The 22,474-nt window shown below is 31.2% G+C and overlaps 1 protein-coding gene across 1 annotated transcript in view; it reads left to right on the top strand.

Annotated features, from left to right (window-relative positions):
* The window catches only part of LOC127287683 (collagen alpha-1(I) chain-like), a 69,380-nt gene that overhangs the window by 35,316 nt on the left and 11,590 nt on the right, over positions 1-22,474 (top strand). Inside the window, exon 2 of the mRNA XM_051314744.1 lies at positions 4,407-4,445. Within this exon, the coding sequence (XP_051170701.1) occupies positions 4,407-4,445 (39 nt within the window). The remainder of the gene's footprint in view (positions 1-4,406; positions 4,446-22,474) is intronic.

Genomic DNA, 22,474 nt, shown 5'->3' with positions numbered 1-22,474 from the left:
GAAAAAAAATTTAGTGTTTGCAAAAAAATAGTTTGATTAGGCAATTTTGGTTCTTGAAACCAAATTTTGGTTGACTGAAACAAAGTCGTAGAGTTATCTCAACCAAACATTTGGTTAGGCCAACAAAATTATTTGGTTGAACATTTTTAAATTCTAACTATAATTTGGTTACGACAACAAAATAGTTTGGTCTAAAAAACCAAATGATCGTTTGTTGTCCTAACCAAAATTTGGTTGCGACAACCAAATAATTTGATTCGCTCTCAGCTCATAGCTTAAGAGAACAGTTAGTTTAAATCTTTCACAAGGATGGGTAGTCCAATGGTCAGTACTCCCAACCTTCAGTTTTAAAACAGGTTCGATCCCAGGCGGAGATAAGATTTTTCAAAGTCCACAAATATTTCAATTGGATAAATATAAATTCAATGTTAAATTGATAATAAATAAATAATGAAATAAAAAGAAAAGAAATAAGGTAGAATAAAATTTTTAATTTTACAAAAAAAAAACTGTTTGATTAACCAAACATTTTTGTTAACCTAACAAAAAAAAATTTGGTTGAGCTAACCAAACTTTTTTTTATGCCAACAAAAAACACTCAACCAAATTTTTTGGTTGACACAAACAAATAGTTTGTTTGCTTAAATACCAACAAAATGTTGTTGTTGGCCCAACCAAATTTAGGTTGCTCTGACTAAACATTTTTCTCAGTGTATGCATTTGTTTGCTAGTAAAAAATTAATATTTTTTATTCGCTTCAATAAGAAAATTTGATTTTCTTTCAATACAGGACACACATCATTGTTTTATAATAGCATTTAAAAAAATAATCTTGCCCTCAGCTTTTTAAACGATTCTCCCATAAATTGCTCCGTAAATTTTGCATAAAACTTTTATTAGAATGCTTTTCACGTCAATTCCTGTCAAAAGCCCATTGAATTGTTTTTGAAAAAAAAAATCAATCTAAAAGAGAATAGTTTAACGACTGATAATTAAGTTTGCCCGAAATGAAAGGGAGTTAAACGATGATAGAAGCGAAATGGTAAATATGAACTCGTTAAAATTGAGAGTATATCGCATGAAGCTCATTGTCACCAAATTCATTCTAGTGCATAACACCTCTATATATATATATATACACACTTGTAACCATCCCTAATATAAATGAATTTAATGTACGCGACGACATTAAGAGCTGGGGATGTTGTAAAGCGAGTGGTTGGTGTCCGCGACCTGTTTCATTGCCATTAGCCATTTTAATCTGCCTTTTTAGCCTCTCCCTATTTTCTCTCTCTCTTCACTCCCCCGTCAACCGAACAATTCTATTGTGCATTATCATCGGGCGCGGTCGAAAGGGTGGGAGGTCTGGTGTTACGTACCCCAGACGCCCTTTAGCGAAATAGCGATATGCTTTATGGTGGCCCGTAACATTCATGGGGTACTGGAAATGGTGGTGTAGGATGAAAGCTATAGGTGGGTTATGTCCTCGTAACTTGGTGAAACTGCACACAAACCAGTTACATCTCTGAATATATATATACGTGTGTGCGTGCAACTATGCTAAACTAGAATCCTAGTTTCCTAGACGCTATTCTGAAATACGACAATTCGACGTAAGTGATGTTATACTCGAAAATGGATATTTATTTCAAAGAATGCATAACTCGCACGTTTTCACTATAGAGGAAATATATGCTCGTAATATTTTCAAAATCCATTAAAGAGAGCTGAGAAAAGATGCGAGATAAAAAAAAAAAATAAGAAAAGAATTTACGATTTTAAAGTCCACAATTTTCAATTCGTTGATTTAATTTTTTTTTTTTCAAAACATTTAATGAATGATTTAAAAACTTAAAAATTGTTTATACAATATAAACTAGATTTTGCTTGTATTTAAAATAATTTCTCTATTTACTAATTGGATTGATTCTACAAAGGCAAACAATGACACATATTTTGGAATGTAACGTAAAAGACGAAAGGTGGTATTAATTTTCAAACACACGCATCATAAACGCAACTAGAAAAGCTCAGCTGTGCTTTTTGAACAACGAATCGAGGCCTAGAAGCATTACCGGGTGTTGTATATTTATCGTATGGCTCGCATGTTCGTGTTTCCGGCATCAGGTTTATTTATGATACCCGCAGCACACCGAGTCGATGCTGCCGATGAATTTCAAGCAACTACCATGTTTTCTTCCAACGCCAATTCGATCGATTATCACAACTCTTGTTCTTTCTTTAATGTCGGTTGTTCCCCAAGGTATTACGTGAAAAAATTGCAAAATTTCCCAATAGTCTATTTTTCGAAAATATTTTTAAATTAAATCGCCTATAAAAAAATTGTCCATTTAAACAATTTTTGTAAAATAGTTCTGATGTGCAAAAAAAAAAAAAAAAAAAAATGATAAGTGTATAGAAGAAATTAAAATACGTGGTTGATTGAAAAGTGTGGTGATTGTTTTGTGTTGTCGATGCTTGATGAATGTTTTTCGAGCGCTTCGAAAATAGTCGTGCTGCTCGTCGTGTGTGGTTCTTCTATTTTCCGAAGAGAGACCGGATGTATATCACTCAACGGCTTAGACATATTGACACTTTCCCGTTGCCGAGCTGAAGTACGGCATGCCTTATTAAACTCCCCAGCTAAATTATGGCAGCCACCACTAACGCACCACCGAATAGCTTTACTGGGGTGACTAACCGAACTTCAAGAGAGTGCCCAGCCGAAACTCAAAAGAGCCTACCAACACTTGGGATATACAAAGAAAACTTTATATATATCAAAAGAGACGGAAACTCTTTCAAAGTTTTTGGATATATTTCTTAAAGAATAAGTTTTGTACAATAAAAATTGTAAAAACAAAAGTAAATTGAAAATTATATTGAAATATTTATTTAAGAAATTACGATTAGGTTAGGTTTCATACATATGTACGAAGCCATACGACTTTTTTTGATTAGATTCTTAAACCCAAGTGCAATGTTAAGGCTTCTGCTATATAGTCTAAACCAAACACTTGCTGTGAAAGTTCACGCGTGTCTGGAAATAATTTCAACAAAATTTTTTTTACAAGTGATCAATCATCTCAAAATTAAACTGCAAAAAAATTTATTTTAGTTTAGCTCAAAATCTGGTGCTACAATCAAAAAAGTGCGCCATTTTTTTTTTTGTTCACAATTTCCGTGTTAAGATTTTTCTGGTAAAATTCGTATCTTTTAAATTGGGAAAATAATTAATTGGAGTGTCTTTTTCGAAAAACAATAGGAATTATCACAAACTTCCAAAAAGTTTCCTATAACGTATGAACTAGAAAGCAACCGCTTGATTTATATGCATGTTAAACGTACAACTGCAATTTTCACAGAAATTTAATTTCGTTCTCGTTGCATCCATTTCAAAACATTCATCAACGTTGTTGTGCGTGTGCTTCTTTCGAAATCACTTGATTCCAATTATTTTTGCAAGATTATTCTTGGCGAGTTATTTATGAGCATTAATATTGAAATTGTGCAATTTTTTCTCATTTTTGAAATATTAAGACTTTTTTTTTTTGTTTATAAATATTTTGTTTTTTCCAATATACAATGTTTTAAAAAACATGATTTATTGAAATTTTGTAATTAAAATTCACTTGTCAAATGCATGCGAATGTAAATGTATTAATAATTTCTTTGAGAGGAAATGTGCACTTAAAGTATAGGACCAAACGTAAACGAATCGCGATGGCGACCGTAATATTTCATTAATAATTTTTTTTTTTTAATTACTAAATAATGAAATGCCGACATAAGCGTATTATTAATTTCTTATTATACTGAGATACTTGCATAAATATTTACTCTTCCCATAGTGATTTATTTATCCACCCCCCTCCCCCACCCACATTATTGTATTTACCCAGTGTATAGTTTCGAACCATCCAATAATTTTCCCTTCAAATCCCTCCCCTCTGTCTCTCTCTCTCTTTTCACTGACGATTGTTTCTCTTTTCAATTGAACTATATCCATTTCACTCGCACTTTCCTGCGGTTGACGGTTTATGCAATGTCGGAAACTGATCGAATTCATTGGGGCGCGTAATAATATTTTGCAGGGTCGAATAAGTTCGTTTGCTTGAGCCTCGTAACTAAAGCGAATGGGCTATATCGATTAGTGGCACTGGCAAACGGACCTTAACGTGACGAAGGCTGTTTACTTCTCTCTATACCTGGGAAAGTGTGCGAGAGACAAAGATAAACACATTTCATGCCAACTGATAGGAAAGGGTGTTGGCTTAATCATTTTAATGATTACAAAATACTAATTTTTTTTTAGTCATCTATTATTGGGAGTTTTTAAATGGTTTACAGCAAGTTAAAAAAATTCTCTTGATACTTTGTAATAAATAAAAATGTTTTTTTTTCAGGTGGAGAAGGACCATCCCCCCCAACATATGCAACAACCGGTGAGTAATATATTATAATAATTTTTTAAATATAACTGCAAAAATAATTATCATTAAAGTTTTTAATAACTTTATTCGCGTTTTATAATATGTATAACTTAAAATTATATTTCTGAGAATAAGGTTAGTTTTTTTTTTTTTTTTGTTTAATAAAATCTTTAGCGAAATTGGTTTATAAGCTTTAATTCTGATAGACTGATCTTTTTTAAGGCTTCATTTTTCATAACTTGTTTGCGACATGGTTGGGACATTAAAAATTCAGTAAAGCTAGGATCATAGGGATAATATTCTGTTCGTGAAAGAATGAAAATAAGTGATGGCAATCTGTGAGGAGAAAAAAAAATAGAGTAAAAAGAGCACTCGGTTAACGGTGTCAATTTTACCTTTTATACCTGTGGCACGCGTGAGCAAAGTGCGAGCAATAAATTCCAAGCCGTTTACTGGAGTGATTTAGTGGACTGGGGGTCGTAGAAGGTGGATCCGGTTGAAGCTAGAAGCGCCTCCTGTAAATTCCCCTAATGAAAGTCCCCGGGGGATGTTCCTGGGATCGTATTAAACCTGAAGAAGCTGCTAAAGGACCTCTCTCTCTCTCTCTTTCTCTCTCTCTCTCCTAAGTTCTCTTCTCAAGATACATGCGCCGCATCCTGAAGGCTCGGTCCTTGATTGCCGTCGTTTATACCTTGACGAAGAGACCGTCGTCCAGAGTCTTCTTCCTTATTAAAAGTCTACTGCCTAACGTAAAGATTCTTTTTTTCCGTTCGTCTTTGTCGCTGCTGCGACGAGCAGGAATTCCATTGTCTCAAAGCCCTCTTTTTAAGCACTCCCTTCTTTTCTTTCCTTCAGTTAAGTGTACTCAATTTCGAGTTCCCTTAAAACCCTTAAGGGTTTAAAGCTCCTGGGCTACCAATTTCTCAAAAGCATAGGAATATAAAGCTTTTCAGCGAAAGCATCTTTATACTCAATAACGATTTATTCTTACAGTACTATTTTCTCTTTTAAAATATTCCTGTTTTTTATTGACATTCCTTACATCAGAGTGTCTAATATTATATTATTTTTTAAATTTTGGAATTTTATATGTAAAAAAGGAAAAAATAATAATAGTACGATTTTTAGTATCTTATTTGGGATAACCACTTTGTAAATAAAAATGTTTATAGGCTGAAAGACCTTTTTTTTTTTGTACTGGATTCGGTTTATATTCGCAATGATATACATTTATGCGCTTTACTGAAGTCCGGGAGTAGAAAATACGAGGTCTCTGAGCGTGAAACTGTTGAATCTCTCGTAAAAAGTGCTCTTAGGGTCGGCATTCTTGGCATTAGCAAAATGTCGGAACGGGTGCAGTCAACGTTCTGTTACATGGGGGGGTTGGTTTAATGTCAACTCCTAAATGTCATATAACTATCTTCGATGGCCTCATTGTCTCGCTTGCCATAATATAACGTTGAGCCATTTTCGATTTACTCAGAATTCATTATTGTTCCTCGAACTTTATCAACGAAAATAATACAAATTTCGTTTAAAATTATTTCATCTAAATATTAATATTATCGAAAACTTGTAAATTGTTTTATGACATATTACAAAATAGATCACGTGGTTTAATTTTGGTTCGATTTCAAATTTTTTTTTTTTTTAATATTGTTTTAAAATAAAATATTTTGTTGAAGCTTTGTTAAAAAAGTCGTAATGGAGAAAAGAAATGGTACTTTCAAATGCATGTAGATAGACAATTTGAGGAAAAACTTTTTAACAATCTTGCTTCCCTTTATTTCAATTTTATTCTCGTTTCGTTTCACTTTTGTGTGTGTCCAATGGCCTACTGTTTTATTGCTCACTTCTGCCATTGCCTTTTTATTCTTCATATATATATATATATATATACAGGTTAGTAACTAGCGCGTACTTTACTTCCACTTCTTTCGCGCTTCAACTCCCAAACTGAAAAACTTATAATTGGCGCTATTTATGTGTGGTTTTCATTATCATTCATGCCTTCTTTAGGCTTTAGAATTCTCGCAAACCATGAAATTGAAGATAGGGGAATAACTAATTCGAACAAAGATCGTGGATTCTCGAAATTCGAGCAACTTTGACTTCCTTCATTTAGAGCATAATGTAAATTTCGTAGGCAAACTTTTTTTTTTTTTTTTAAATAAAAATAGTGAAATTTCTTGATAGAAAAGGGTTTAATTACTAACATAATATTAGATATATGTATGAGGGAATCTTCTAAGAGGAGTGGGTTTAATACGAAGGAGAAGAAGAAGAGGGTTGAAGGTATCAGGATCAATGTACCAGGAGAGCCCTCTCTCGTACATGGTCCGTTAACCTCGACTCCCTAAAGCTCCCATTTCCCTTAACTCAAACCCCTCACCTCTTGTTGCCCTTTATGTCCACACATAGCGTTCTGCATATACGCGACTCACTCGGTTGAGAGGGTCTTCTCTCAAAAATATATACCTCATGGTCTGTATTACATGAGGATTCACACATAATAAGGGCCCAAATATGAGTGGCGCTTAAATCTTCACGCTTCAAATAGACGATGAATTTTTTCAAACACTTCAAGTACAAATATTCTTGTAACACAATCTTAAAATAAATATTGCATCAGTTTTTCAAAATATTCAATTAATTCATATATATATATATATATGAATTTTGATGTTTGTCATTTAGATTAATTAAAGCATTATTGTTTAAATCAAAAGAAAAGTGAATAATTGATGATGAAATTAATGGAAAATAATTTGAATGAATAAATCTATGAAGATCGATTCATTTAACGTGTATTGTTGAATTTTTGTTGTTAATATATTTATATAGATATCGTCACAGTAACTGACTGGCATTTTAATATTAATTCCAAACTGAAGAGTATGTACATTTCCCGTAGAGGCGCGTCTCATGGTTCGCATTATATCCGGCTGCCGATGCGGCAAACTATATGAATATAAGCATGTATATATGTATTACCAACACGTAGAATTGCGAATACATATATATTTATTTAGTAAACGTAGATATTCTAATCGATTTTCAATATGCTCTGTGCACCCGGGCCCGCAGAAACTCACCTTTTCGTTATTCCCATTTCTCGTATATACAATACTAGAGAATTGTAGATATTCGTCTGATATATATATATATATATGTATACACTCTCGAATATGTCTGGACGAAATGGAACGCATCTCCTAAAAGCCCCACTGGCGTTCCTCTGTCTTACCGCGACGCGCCACTCTCTCGTCAAGATGCAAAATTATACAAATTTCTATTGAAATAACACTTTGCGAATTGCTTGCATGATAATTTACCAAATTGGGTACAAAATGTACCGAGTAACTTATGATTTCGTGCATCCAATTCGTAAATTTAGATTCAACGGTATATTGTAAATGAATGGCTGCAAAAGCCAATGATTAATATATATCTAAATAATATTATTTAATTAAGATAATATAGATACTATTGCTTAATTAAAATAATTTTAATTTTAAATAATATTACCTAAATTACTAATATCTTTGTAATATTAATTTAAATTGATTTTTTATTTGAGAGATGCGAAAAGTGAATTTTAATTTAAAAGAATTTCCATTCCATCGAATGAGAATTCTTTCAAATTTTTAAATTGACAAAAATTCCAATTCACTGAATTTTAATTTGTCCGAATTTTTAATTGATAGAAATTTTAAGACGCCGATTATTCATTTGTCCGAAATTACAAATGGGGGCCTAGTAAACAATTAATAGAAAGATTTTGGCGCAATTTTTAATATTGACCAATTAGAAATTATCAAGAAAATCGTGATTGATCAGTTTTAAAATTTGCGCCGAAATTTTTCTATCGATTTTTTACTCGGCCATTTGTAATTTTGAACAAATGAAAATTCAGCGTCCTAAAAATTCTATCAATTAATTAATAATTTTTTCTTTAAAAAAAATTCTGCTTTTCATATTTTTATTCATTCTGTGCATTTCATTAATCATTTATATTTCCATGATGTTAAAATGAGTCGAATTAAAGTTTTTTTTTTCAATTAAAACTCCTGCTCGTCTATAGTTAGAAACTCACAATTTTTTTTCGATAATTAAAGAATAATGTTTTAAAAATTATTTTACTAATTTAATCATTCAATGATCAACTTGCAATTTTATAGTAATATATTTTTGGGTTAAGGGAAAATATTTTGTGATATTTTTATATTTAACATTATCAGTTTTTTTTTTTTCATTGAAAATTATTTAAAATTGATGAAATAATTAAGGTGAATTGGAAAGCAAATTTCATGAAAATTTGTTCTTTCATTCCTTAAGTAATTTATGTCCTTAATAAAATTCTAATAGCTTCATTAGTTTAAAAAAAAAATTGTCGAAAAAAAACATAGCATCGTTTAGCTTTTTTTTGTTGAAAAAAAATTTGTATTTCGTTTGATGAAATACATTCTATGTAATGGTAGGACCAGTTCGACAATGTTCAATAAATCGATGTTTACCCCTCTCCCCTCGTACATTCTTTTCGTTGCTCCGTCTCTGTCATGTTGAATGAGTGCAGATTTTGTGATCCTTTTTCATTCGTCAATCACAAACTCCCCCCCCTCTCTCTCTCTCTCTTTCTCTCTCTGCGTTTCTCATTTCATCTATCTATGTGAACACGTGACGGACACTCACGGGTTTGGTGGGATCTGAAAACGCCACAATAGGATTAATGCGAAGTAACGTGAATGTCTACTTACGCAAACTGTGGATCGTATCAGAGGTGGATTTTGAGGTTATTGCAAAAAAAAAAAATTCCAGTCTACTTCACCTGTATGAATATGATAGGGGAATTACGTGAATTGCGTAATTCATGGTTGCTACGCGTCTGGAAAACGTGCAATCCAGAGAAAAGTCAGGGATTTATTTTAAAGTGTGATCTATAGGGAAATTTCATAAATCTTGCTAGTTTCGCCTTTTTATTGCCGTAAAATAGCAAAGCTTACTGTGGAAAAAAAAAATTTGAGTATTTTTTTTCCCTTCTAAATAGTTGAAGTTTATTATTAGAAGCAAATATTCTTTCTTAGACTAATCATACATAATTTTTTCGAAAAATTTCAATTTCTTGGTTTAATATATTTTAAAATATATATGTTAGATTATAAGAATTTTTCAATCTTCAAGTTTGGAAAGTGTATGTAAAAAAAAATTCTTCGTGTTGAATTTAAGCCCACCCAGTACATACCAAGGAGTTATCGGTTGAATGTTTATGGGAGCTATTTCAAGGCACCGAACGGACTAACATAAGCAAACTTCTTGAAACTAAAGCCCGACTTCCCTTCGTCTCACGGATTATGCCAAGTGCATGAACGCAGTTAAGCTGCTTTTGCGCTGTTGCTACCATACGGCAAGCTGGATTAATTAATGCCAGTCTACGCCAGGTGCGACATTGAGTCGGACCATTTGGAATTCTTACCGTCATTACGTGAATGCATCAAACATGCTCGAAACATGGCCCATAATTAAAAAAATTCATTTTATCAAATTGAAAACAATTTTTAACCTGATCATTGTGGTATAGAAAAACAATAACGAATTTATTAGATTTTAAGGAACTGTTTTCAAATGTGTCTTGCGGAGCCTAAGTTGAGAACACTACTCCAGGAGTGGGAGAAGAGCACACTGATTGGTGCTACCGACTGTCATTAGCTGCGCGCGTAGAGTTTTCAATCTTTTCATTATCAAAACTGGAGTCTTTTTTTCATAAGAAAATTTATTAGTACTTAAAAATTAAATTTCGTATTTTTCTTTAATTAATTAAAAAAGTAACTTTGTACTTGGTAAAATAAACGAATATTGAATTAAAATAAGTAACATTACATAATTGTCCATATCTATTTAGGAACATGTGGAATTAATGTAATGAAATTTATTAATGGGACACACGAGCGCAGCTAAAGGGATTAATGAAAATTTTAGCATCAATATGTTAGAGCAATCGACGTCACTTGCCCAACGAAATTTATGTCGTCATCGCAGATAACTATCTGACCTAGCTATAATCGTTTCTCTACGGGAATATAGTAGAAATTTCGCAAATCGAATTAAATGGTGGTGAATACATAGCATATAGGGTATACGTTAGCGTGCGCGATAGAGTTTATCTCCTCGTCGTTCATTCGTACACACAAGGACGAGCTGGTACATCCGAACGGAAGGATGTAAAGTCACGTGTACACACCGACAAGGGCGTCGCGACTGATGTCACGCGCCCTAGTTCAATTAGTTAACGATTTATGAGAGAGGGACAGAGACAGAAGGAGAGAGAACCCTTTTGAGAACCACTGTCAGTGTATATCAAGTTTTGTGGCTAACTAACTCGCTATTGTATCCACATTATACAAATTTGCGGTTAATTTTGAATTTGTCACATTTTTCATTTGGTTCTATCGAGTTATATTAAATTCTACAATTTTAATACATTGTCCAAATGAAATTATGAAACGAATGTGTCAAAAATAATATTTCAATTTTTTTTTTTTTAACTTTTTTTTTAATTTTGATAATAAACATTTCAAGACCTTTACTACAGTTAGATTTTTATTTATTCGTTTAAATTAATTGTTTTGGCTATTAATTTAGCCATGATCAGATAATTTTTTTAGAAATTTTAAAAATTTATACGAACATAAGTTTGACTAATGCATAAACAGATAGCGTACAAGATCACATTAAAATTTTTTTGTTTGTTTTAAAAAATTTTATATGATCTTGTACGCTATCTGTTTATGCATTAGTCAAACTTATGTTCGTATAAATTTTTAAAATTTAAAAAAAAAATTACCTGATGATGGCTAAATGAATAGCCGAAATAATTAATTTAAACGAATAAACAAACATCTAACTTGTAATAAAGGCATTGAAATGTTTATTATCAATAATATATTTTATATTGACATTCTAATTATAATATGGGAGGAAAATTATAATTCAATAATATATTTTATTTGTAGCACTAAAAATGAAAAAGTACAATTTAATTAAAAGAAAAATCTTTTATGAAAACTGGAAATTAAAAGTTTAAATTTTATTCTTATACCTCTGTTGCATGTCAGCTTATCTTCTTTTTAAAAAAAAGAAAGCTGTTTTCATCTATTAATGTGGAATAATTAAAAATTTTCTTGTAGAAAAAAAAATATTTTAATAAAACATAGTTATCTCAAGAAATTCACAATTCTCTTTGATGTAAAAATCTTATTTTTAGTTAAAAAAATATTTATCTAAACGAATTTTAATTATGGGGCATTTCATGTAAGATTTTCATTCAAACATTTTGTTTCGAAATTTTTATGTAATATAAGATAATACGTTGTTTTTTTTAATTTCTTTATTTGATGAGAATTATGGAAGTTGTTATTTTTTTAAGTTTAACATTCTTTAGAAGCCGAATACTTTTGAAATGCGTTTTTCTTTGTCCTATTAAAAAATAAAAAATAATAATATATATGTTTGTCCTATTTTTTTCAATATTTTAAAAATTTAGTTACAAATAACGTAACTACAATGGAAGAATCTAAAAAATGGAAATTAAATTTACTTTTCTCAGAATCGAAATTACTCTTTAAATTTAATTTCCATTTTTTAAATTCTTTCGTTGTAGTTACGTTATTTTTTTTACTCCTTTTCGAAAATATTGAAGAAAAATCGAACAAATTTCATATGTGTAGATTATTTTTTATCTGTTAATAGAACAAAGAAAAACGCATTTCAAAAGTATTCGGCTTCTGAAGAACGTTAAATTTTGAAAAAATCATAACATCCATAATTTTCATCAAATAAAGAAATAAAAAAACAACGAATTTTCTTATATTTCATAAAGATTTTGAAAAAAAATTTGAATGAAAATCTCACATGTAATATCTTTTATATGGGATTTTAAAAATAATGTTTAAAGATTATAGGAGGAGTATTTCGAAATTGTTGGAAATGTTTTCGAAAATCGTTTCTAGGTTATAAAAGCCATCGAGTGAAATTCAGTCTGAAATGTACAGTGGTCTTTTCGAAGTGGAGAATACTCTCCTGGCGCCGGTCTTGTAAATATTTAGAATCGGACGGGCGCCTGTAAACGATCAACCCTTTCTACTCGCGCAACGAGAACAAGCGCAACTCTCACGGAAAGGAAAAGCCACTTCTCTCAGTGCCGTTGGTGCTTGCGGTCGCGGGGGTGAAATTCAGAAGCTTCAAACTCAAAGGGTAAGGGGGGGAGGGTGTATGAGGTTTCACTATAACGGAATAGCGGATTGCGTAATAATTTACTTGAAAACGGCTGATTAAATTCCCGGATGAACTTTGGCATCGATGTAAAGGAAGATCGATACTTGGTTTCCATCTAAGAACTTTGAAGGCGGATGTGTTTGGGACTAAATCTCGGCCTCCTTCTCTTAAGACTTTAATGACTATATGGTCCTAGAAATAAATGAGACATGTCTATATATGTAATCGCCATCCAAACTTCTTGTTAAAATAATCGATTTTGATGCAAACGGTATCAAGAATCCGCTCTCTTGTTATCTCATCTCTCATTCTCTTTCTCAAGTGCGCTGTATCTTCTGATAGTTGCGGGCAATTAAAGCCAAATTAAACTTTCCAAAGTTTCGCCATCGCTTTTATTACGAGATTGTCAAGTTGATATCCAACAGATAAGAAGATGTACAATCAATCAGATAACAACTTGATATTAGATAAACTTTTGGATAATAGGAAAAGGTGAAAATTCAATTACAGTCAAATCTGGATACTCTTCCTTGGACTTATCGAGGTTACAAATATTTAGATTAAAATTTAAAATAAATTGCTTCTCTGTGATGATTAAGAGTTCTTACACGAAAATACACGAGTGGAAACGAATTTCCACGAGTATGAGATTCGACTATGGGTGTTTACATCATTTTCCGCGTGGTGTACACTTGGATGAGTGCAGATGCGTTACGTCCGGGTAGAAAGGGAGAGAGAGAGAGAGAGAAAGAGAGAGGCAGTAGACGTGTAAAGTGGAATGAGTTGGGAGGAGGTGGGATTATGTAGCAAAAGGAGCAAGAGAAAGAGCAAGAGAGAGAGAGAGAGAGAGAGAGAAATTACGTGACAGCAAACCCGTATACGCGCACAAATGAAACGTTTAGATGTATATTCGTGTGAACATATACATTGAAAAGCGTGGATTAAACGCATACGAGGGCAGAAACCATGATTCGCCAGAGACTTCTGGGATTCGCACTGATTGCCCGACCGACGCTACGAACCGCTCTGGGCGCTGTGAGATAAATTGCAAAACTCCCCTCTTCCACCCCCCTCCCCCCTTGCTATGTGTGTGTGTGTGTCCCTCCTTTCATCTATACGTGACTTTGCATTTTTTTTTATCCCCTAGTTTTAGAATTTAGTTTATTTTATATTCATTGACATCACGTAATATTTGCATCAGGTGTAATCAACAAATTCTCGAAATAAGTAACATTTTTCATTTAACAGCATTAATTTTGTTGATAACTATCATAACCTAAAGGTATGGATTTAAGGATTTTTGTACCGCGAAAATTAAATTTAGTTTTATTGAAATTGTTTTTCTTTTGAAATTGTTCCACATTGAGGAGAGAATTGTTCTGGAACGGTTTCGATTAAAGCAGATAGAGACCGGGGGAACATTGAAATGCCTAGGTTGGTTGGCTTCATCGGTTAGTTAAATCGTAGTACCGAGTTTAGGGGGTAAAAGTTTCCTCTCAGTCAACTGAAAGCTGTCTCCGGTGTCCCTTTCTGGTGGCCCTCGTGGACCCGAAGGAAAACGAGCATAGTGCAGTAACATCCGCTGCTCTCATGGCAGCGGTAAAACGTATTTACGACTCGACCGCGATGCACGGATGCTGCAGATCGCTCGAGTAACGAACAAGAGGGAAGTTTCGAATGTAAAACGGTTTGCGAAACCAGCGAAGAATAATTTCGCTGAATGCCTGTGAAATTTACAATTTTTATTAGACACTCAAAGCTTGGCTTTATGAGCTGTAGGTTTTACCACTCTCGGTGCATATAGTCTTATATTGTTTAAAGTCACTCTTGCCATTTTTTCTATTTTCAGTTAGTCAAATTCGCTGAATCACTCTTTGAAAATTCATTTTATGTAATTTCCTTGAAATTTGACTTCAATTTTAAAATTATTTGTGACACGTCGCGAAGAAAGGGACCTATTAGAAGCTAAAAATTATATGTTATGTTAAAAGATTTTTATAAGAAACTTTTAAAGGTAAAACTGTCAATAAACATAGCTTTGAAAACTGATTAGTTTAAAATGTGTTCTTTTCTAAAATTTCTCATCCAATGGTTTATATAGACTCATTTTTATAATTGTTAAAGAAAATGTAAAGGATGTTATATTTCAGAACATAAAAGAAATTTGTTTTCCTACGATATTTCTGAGGTGGATCGTGATGTTCGTGATGGAAGTAAAGTAGAAAGAGTCAAGATAAATCTTTTGTACATCAATCTTCATCTCACTGAAAGGCGCTTGATATTGATCGATAACTGATTCCGTACTTTGAGTTCTCATTTTTTCCATTCAGCTTATATCCTCATTCCCGGAAGTGTGCGGTGTTTTAGAAAAAAAAAAAAAAATTTTTTCCACTTTCATTTTTCATCTCAATTTATGATTTTCGTTCTATTATAAATATTATACATATATTTAGTATAGGAAAATAAAATTTTGATTCGTTCGGGTTATTTCTTTGTTAAAGGAAAATTTCCAAACACGTTAATTTTGTTTATTCTCTTGAACTTCAGGCTTTAAATGAACTTTTGTAGCATGCAGCATTTTACGTGGCCGGATGGAATCACGTGTTTGCTGCAATTTTAGCCAGAGGGCTGGCATATTCACGTTTCTCTCCAACCGCGTCAAAGCCTATGCATCCGATCCAGTTTGAAAGCACGTTTCTTGTTTCCATTTCCGTTTTCAATTTAAAAAAAAAGAAGGAAAAAAATGCTTCTCCCAATTTGACAATATTTTTCACCAAAAGTAAAAAAAAAAAAAAAAAAAAAAAAAAAAAATAGTGCAATTCGGTTTGATTCGCAGTGAAACGAAATTCGCTCGTGTCACAGATTCTTATCGTTTGCGAAATATAAAAATACTGATCAAATATTCGAAAAAAAAGATTCAATAATATACAATTTTAATTTGTGAATTACAATTTTTTAAATAATTTATTATTTATGTAAATGGAAATAAAGTAAATTTCACTTGAAATAGTTAAAATTTTGCAGATTGCTTGTGAGAGTGCCTTTGATAGGTCAAGAGCTACAAAATCCAGGAACTGTAACAACGTTGCGACAATTAGAAACATCTGCTCTTCCTCTCATCGTAGAGGTCTTATCGTGCAACACAAAAGTTAACTTTCAACGGTACCCGGTCCATGAAGTTAGTTTCACAGAAAATCCCTTACGGTACATTTTCACTCGCGAATGTCACATTACCGCTCAACTCGGTCAAGTTCTCAAAGCAACGGTTGTCAACCCTGCAAATAAAATAGAAATGCGCGACTATAAACATATACACATATCTTGTATGTGTATTTGTGAAAAGACTAGCTTTTCTATGACACTTTACGAGGCATTTTTCCTATGTGTAAATGCGGCAGTCGCAAGGTGTGAAAGCAACGAAACTCGAGACTTTATCTCAACTGAAAAATAGTTCTAATTATGAGGTTGTCATTGGCGACGACTTCAACTTTTCTCTCTGTGAGTATTTTTTTTTTCAATTTGACAAATATCGAATTTCCAGACATGAAGTTTTCATTTTGCAATTGTTTTTCAGTTATGAAATTTGCGGTTAGTAGAAATTTGATACAATTGTTATTTCAGACATTTTATAGCCGGGAAATTTTTTTTTTCCATTTTTTTAATTAATTAACATTGTATAGTAGAATTATTTTCGAGTTTCCATTCTATGTTCTGTCGATAAAGTAGATAGCGCGAAATTTAAGAAAGAATTTTTACTACTAGGTAAAATTATAAATCAACAATTTTTATTATTTCCTTATAGTTATTTCGAATTTTCCCTAGTAATAAAAATTGTATTTCAAATTTCGCGCCTGTTTCTACTTTACCGACAGAACATAAATTGGAAACTCGAAAATAATTCTAATTAAAGATTGCAGAAAAAAAAATTTTTCTATGTATAAAATGTCTATATAAAATAAATAATAGTATAAAAGTATATATTTAGGTATTAATTGTGTAACTACATCAGAATCGTGAATATAAGGAATTTATTGGACTAGATTGATTTGCGAGCGTGCTGTAGTCAATTATTTATGCCGGTTCGTTTGTCAAACCAACGGATAACACTGCCTTGCATACGGAATGACGTGCGTAAAAGCGACTCGCAACGCAACGGTTCCTTCATAAACAGGAGAGCGCGAGTTGAATTTTAATCGACTTTCTGTCTTTCCTCCTCGGCTTGGCCAAAGGTCTTTTTCCAGGAAAACGTAACTTCTTCCTTAAGGTTCGTGCCTCAAGAAAGGGCTTCATCGACGGTAAACATTTCATTCGTTTGACCCCAAGATATGCATCGTACAAACGAAGGAAATCTTATGCTTCTTTCTTTTTTTTTTTTATTTTCTCATCTTTTATATTACATTCTTCACTTTTTTTTTATCTCTCGCTAACAATCGAAATCAGTTTACATTTTCTCTACTCAAAAGGCTTTCTTTCTCTTGGTTTTTTTTTTCTGTAAAATGTGTATGCTAATTACAAGGAAGCTTCCGTTGGCGTGCACAACGGGTTGCATACTTTTCCATCAGAACCCGATGTAATTAACTTGTTTGTTTGTGGTAAATGAATTATTAAAACGTAACAATTTATAGAAACAGGAAGTTGAATTAGAAAATGTTTTCTCTCCGATTCAAAAATATCTAAAATTTGACAAGTCTCTGGAAAAAGTATTATTAAATCTCATACAAAACTCTTGGATGATAGTATAAACTTAAAAAAAAAAAAAATGAAAAAACATGCGAATTAAATTACGCGTTAAACACGATATCACTGTTGGTACTAGATTTGAAATGACAAAATGCAAGTACTTTTAAATGAAATTTGAAACGCGATACACGAAACATTTCCATCGGAATAAAATGCAAAAAAGAAACTCAGACTCAGAATTTCCTATTTTAGAATGCACGTTGAAAAGACGGAGATTAATCACAAGCCATTCTTATCCACTGGTATCAAAGCTACTAAAAGGTTCTCTCTTATCTCGTCTCGAATTGTTAGCCACTCCCACTCTGTTGGTTTTGAAAATTATTTTCAACATGAAATCAGGTTAGACACATTACTGATGTTAAAAGTCAGAAAATTGTGAGGCGATAAACCGAAAATGAAGAAATTTCTTGCTCTATGTATGTATATATATATATTGTTAAAGGGGAATTGCAAAACCGGAAACAGGAAATAAAGGAAAATGAAAGTAGGATCGTTCTTTGGATTAATCGGGGAGTGGCGCTTGCGAAGGGTAAAATGTAGAGACACTCCCTATAATAAGAAATAAGAGTGATCGTCTTATTCTAGAATTGTTGACATATTATCCCTCATTTCTTTTTCTAATTTCTGTCTATTTTCTTAGAGTAAACAAAATTATCTCTCATAATAATTTAGATAATCAATATTCTTCTATATTTAATTTTATACCGTTTATAAAACTCTTTTTTGCAAAAAAAAAGAAATAATATTTTTCTATTTGAAGTACAATAATTATTATTTATTAATTTTTTGCTTGTAAAATTTATAATACACAAGTAATTTACGTTGAATTATTAATTTATTCTAATTAATATTAGAGATAAATCACATCAAGCTGACTGCCTCGCTGATGATAATATAACATAATGGAAATTAAGGCACAAAGGCCTTGAATATATATATATTCTAAATCGAATATATTTTGAAAATGTGCATTTGAGCTTTATGAAAATTTTCAATAACAAATTGAATTAAATCTTGTATAATAAATGTCATTAAGTTTCTATAAAATATATTGTAAAGTATTTAAAAAATTAATATTAAAATAATAAAATAGAACAGTATAATAACTTTGAATAATTGTAAATTATTTGGAAAAAGCTTTTAATAAAATTAAATCGAATATTGGATAATTTTGTAATTGCCCCAGTTTCTCTAAAAAGAAAAAGAAAAAATTGATGTTCTTGAACAAAATTTACAAATGTCTTTTTAGGGGTAGAAAGAGCTTTCTTTTTTTTCCACCATTCTAATCGTAGTTGGAGTTCTTGTTCCTTTCTTCCGTTTGGCGTCCTCGTTCTCTTTCGTTTGGGAATCCTCTTCTCTTCCGGGTGTCGAGCTCGAAAATTGGATTTACTTGGAAGAATCGATAAGCCGTCTCATAAATCTGTCTATTATCGTCCCGTAAAGTTTCCGTATAAGTCTACGTATAGATTTCCAGTTTGCAGCTCTTGGAAAGCGCTCCTTTAGGTTCACGAGACTTAAGAAACGTTAGATGGCTAAGAAGATGGCCCGGGATAGAGGAGAAGGGTTGGGGTCGGGAGGAGGGCGGATTTGATAAAAGGTAAAGAGAACTATGGGAATATAATAGGAAGAAATGGCCTTAATATCTTGTATCGTTGATAGTCGACAAGTCGATTATATAAAGCCAAAGACTTTTCTAAAAATTCAAATATATAAAATATAATCGAATCTTTAAAAAGATCTAAAAAAAATTTCAAGAATAAAACTTTTACCTGATAAATAAAACTGTAATTCAATTAACCTAGTAAAGGAATTATTTTTGTAAACGTAAAAATAGATTTCAGGTCAAAGTAAAATTGAAAATCCAAGCTGATCATTTATGTAGTGTGCACATTTTCTATTCGTCTTAATTTTTCTTATCATATCTATTTAAATATTTACAAAATTTAAAATTAGTTTAATTTAATCCGTTTTTGATTTCATAAAATCGAAGTAATATTAGATAATGAATTTATATTTTTACAAGTCAAAAGAAACAAAAATGAATTTTGAATTAGATATTTCGAGTGGAAAAATTTTTCCCTCCGTTTTTTAAAAAAATCTGCGAGCCTCCTGAATATATAGCTGTTGGGTATATATGTCGCCGTCAAAATGCAAATGTCTCCTACGCGCGGCTTGTTGAATTATTATTTTAAGCCCCGTAACGGCCATTCAGTTTAAGAAAATCTCATGAAAATTAATTTATTTTAATGCACTTCATCCACCGACGATGGATCACTATGATTCTGAAAAAGAGTGAACGAATGAGAAGACGCCAAATTAACGTTCGATTCAAGACACTTTTCCTCTCCAACTTTTTACCCCCTCACCCATCTTCAACTACTCTTGACGTATTTTACAAACTTAATATCCCTAAAACAATTATATTGATAATTATTAAAATAATGATTATAAAATGAAAATAATAATATGACTATTTAATATTAAACATTTATTTAGGCTAAATTAACCTTCTCATCAATCTATTAAATTGAATTTCCTAATTTAATAACACATTATTACTCGATTATTACAAGAAGAGTGTACGCACTTGAATAAGGGTGAAGTTACATGTTGATGTAAATGCAAAATGAAAAACTGAAAATAATGAGAGTGAAAGGGATAGTGATATATCCCTGTTTCTTTCACTCTCATTATTTTCGGTTTTGCATTTTGCATTTGCATCAACATGTAACTTCATCGATTCTTCCTTCTTACACACAAGTTCCGAACAACAATCCCAACTAGCCTCAGAACTGTCCATCGAAGAACTGTCAGAACAACAGTCAGAGCTGCTTCTCTCACTAGAATTACATGTTTATAATAAGACATTATTCAATAAAAAAGATTCCAAATTTTTTAGGAAAAGCTCTCCCCACATAATTATTCAAAACAACAACCATTTAGGTTATCATTTGAATCAACGAGTACTAACGCAATCCCTAGTAGAAATTTGTCATGGCACTATTAGAATTCGTCAAGTTATAGGACAGTTTTTCTTTGTGCCGGATGATTCTAGCTAAATTTGCAAATTACTGTAGGGTGGCTGACCAACACTCTTGGAAATAATTCAAGTTAAACTTGATATTTCTACGACTCAAAGCTATCCAGTTTTTTTAATGGCACTGTCCAGTGCTGCTCGAAATTATATTCCTATATCCTTATCATGGCGGTGGCACTACAATAAGTCTAATAACTGGACAGTTGTGCTAGGATTTTGTGTATTGAAATTTCGCTTGCTTGGTGTAAAAAAATTACAACTTGTTTATAAAAATTAATTATTTAATAAATTAATAATAATTATATTAATATTCCTTTCTTAAAAAAGACAGTGCATACAAAACACATGAAAATGTATCGAAATATCTCGGTGGTCGAAAAAATTAAATGTAAGAAAAAATAAACTTTGCTTTCAAGAGCATATAAATCAATATTCATTTTATGAAAATCAGCGTAAATTATTGTTCCACATATATATTTTTTGCATAACTTACTCAATTGCAATAAAAATACACTTGCAAAGCATTATTTGTTGTAAATATTTGCAGCTGTCATGAATCAGAGAGAAAATATAAAAAATATATCATATAGCATACATTTACCTACATTAAAAATACAATCGTCAAAAAACACTCAAATTATAATAACTATCTAAAACTTTATGAAATTTTTGAAAAACCACCATAAAAATACATAATATTAACAAATTATTAAATAAACTATTGATTACCATTTTTTAATCCCTCTTCAAGAACTAGTTCAAAGCAGAAATAATTTGATTTATTTTTGACAATTTTATAAGAAAATTATTATTGCTTTATGGTGTTTTTACTGTTAGTTTCGTGGGTTTTTAAGCAACTTTTAAATATTTTCCAATTTAAAAAAAAAATCATATACAGGTATATTTTTTCACTTTGGGATAACTTTGGAGAAATCAAAGGAATACATTTTTGACCATACTAGAATATATTTATACTACGATAAAAAGTTTATTCGGAAATGAAATGAAAATTAATAAAAAACTTACATTTTTCAATAAAGATTTGATGGTCTCTGCTTCAGAAGATATTAAAGTAATGAGCAGAATGCCAAACTAAATGGAAAATATTTCCATGAATATGTAAATTGTAAATTGATTATGAACATTAGAAATAGTATATATTGACGAAAATACAACACTGGAGAAAAATTGTATTGAATCAAGAAAACCCATTTAGTTATCTGTATTTGATTCAATATTTTCTTGATCGAAGAATATTTTACTAGCTTGAAGTGAATGAAAATTAGTTGATCAAATACGGACAAGTAAATGATTTTCTAGAATCAATGATACTTTTCACTGAATAGCCGAATTTAAGCACCGATCTACAAGCAGACTTTTTAAACATTAATTTGTTTCGTATAATATTGGAAATGAATATTAGTATTTTGTTATTCACTCCAAGCGAATGTTGAGAATTTAACAAGCTCTATTCAATTATTAATTGGGGAATATTATTAATTAATTATATTAATTAATATGTGGGAATATTTAACCCGTTCAGGACCAGTGTTGCTTTCCTTGTAAAAAATACTAATCTTTAATAAACTTTTATGAAATTTACAATAGGTGTAATAAGATTTGATAGAACGTATTTGATTCATTATTAAGTGATACTAAATTTTATTAAATCCTGTATAAAGTTTATAAAACTTTATTAAAGATTAGTATTTCTTATATAGAAATTTCACTTTTTACAATATTTTCCACGACAAATATCTCAGAAACATTTTGACTGTTTGTCCTGAAATTTTGTATGTTTATTGCAGTCGTTAATACCTAAATTCTGACACATGGATTTTCTAATATATCCGCAAGATTCTTTTTTACAATTGTTAAAATTTTGAAAAATGTATTTTTTGACAAAAAATTTTTTTTAATGTAAATTTTATTATTTATATTAAAATAATTTCATTTTATTTTTTTAATATTTATTATTTTGTTTATTTATATT

The sequence above is a fragment of the Leptopilina boulardi genome, unplaced genomic scaffold (assembly GCF_019393585.1).
Source record: "Leptopilina boulardi isolate dan_hultmark-lab unplaced genomic scaffold, ZJU_Lbou_2.1 LbouV2_372, whole genome shotgun sequence".
NCBI lineage: Eukaryota > Metazoa > Arthropoda > Insecta > Hymenoptera > Figitidae > Leptopilina > Leptopilina boulardi.
The sequence above is the reverse complement of the archived record's forward strand: the minus strand, read 5'-3'. Positions and strand labels throughout refer to the sequence as shown.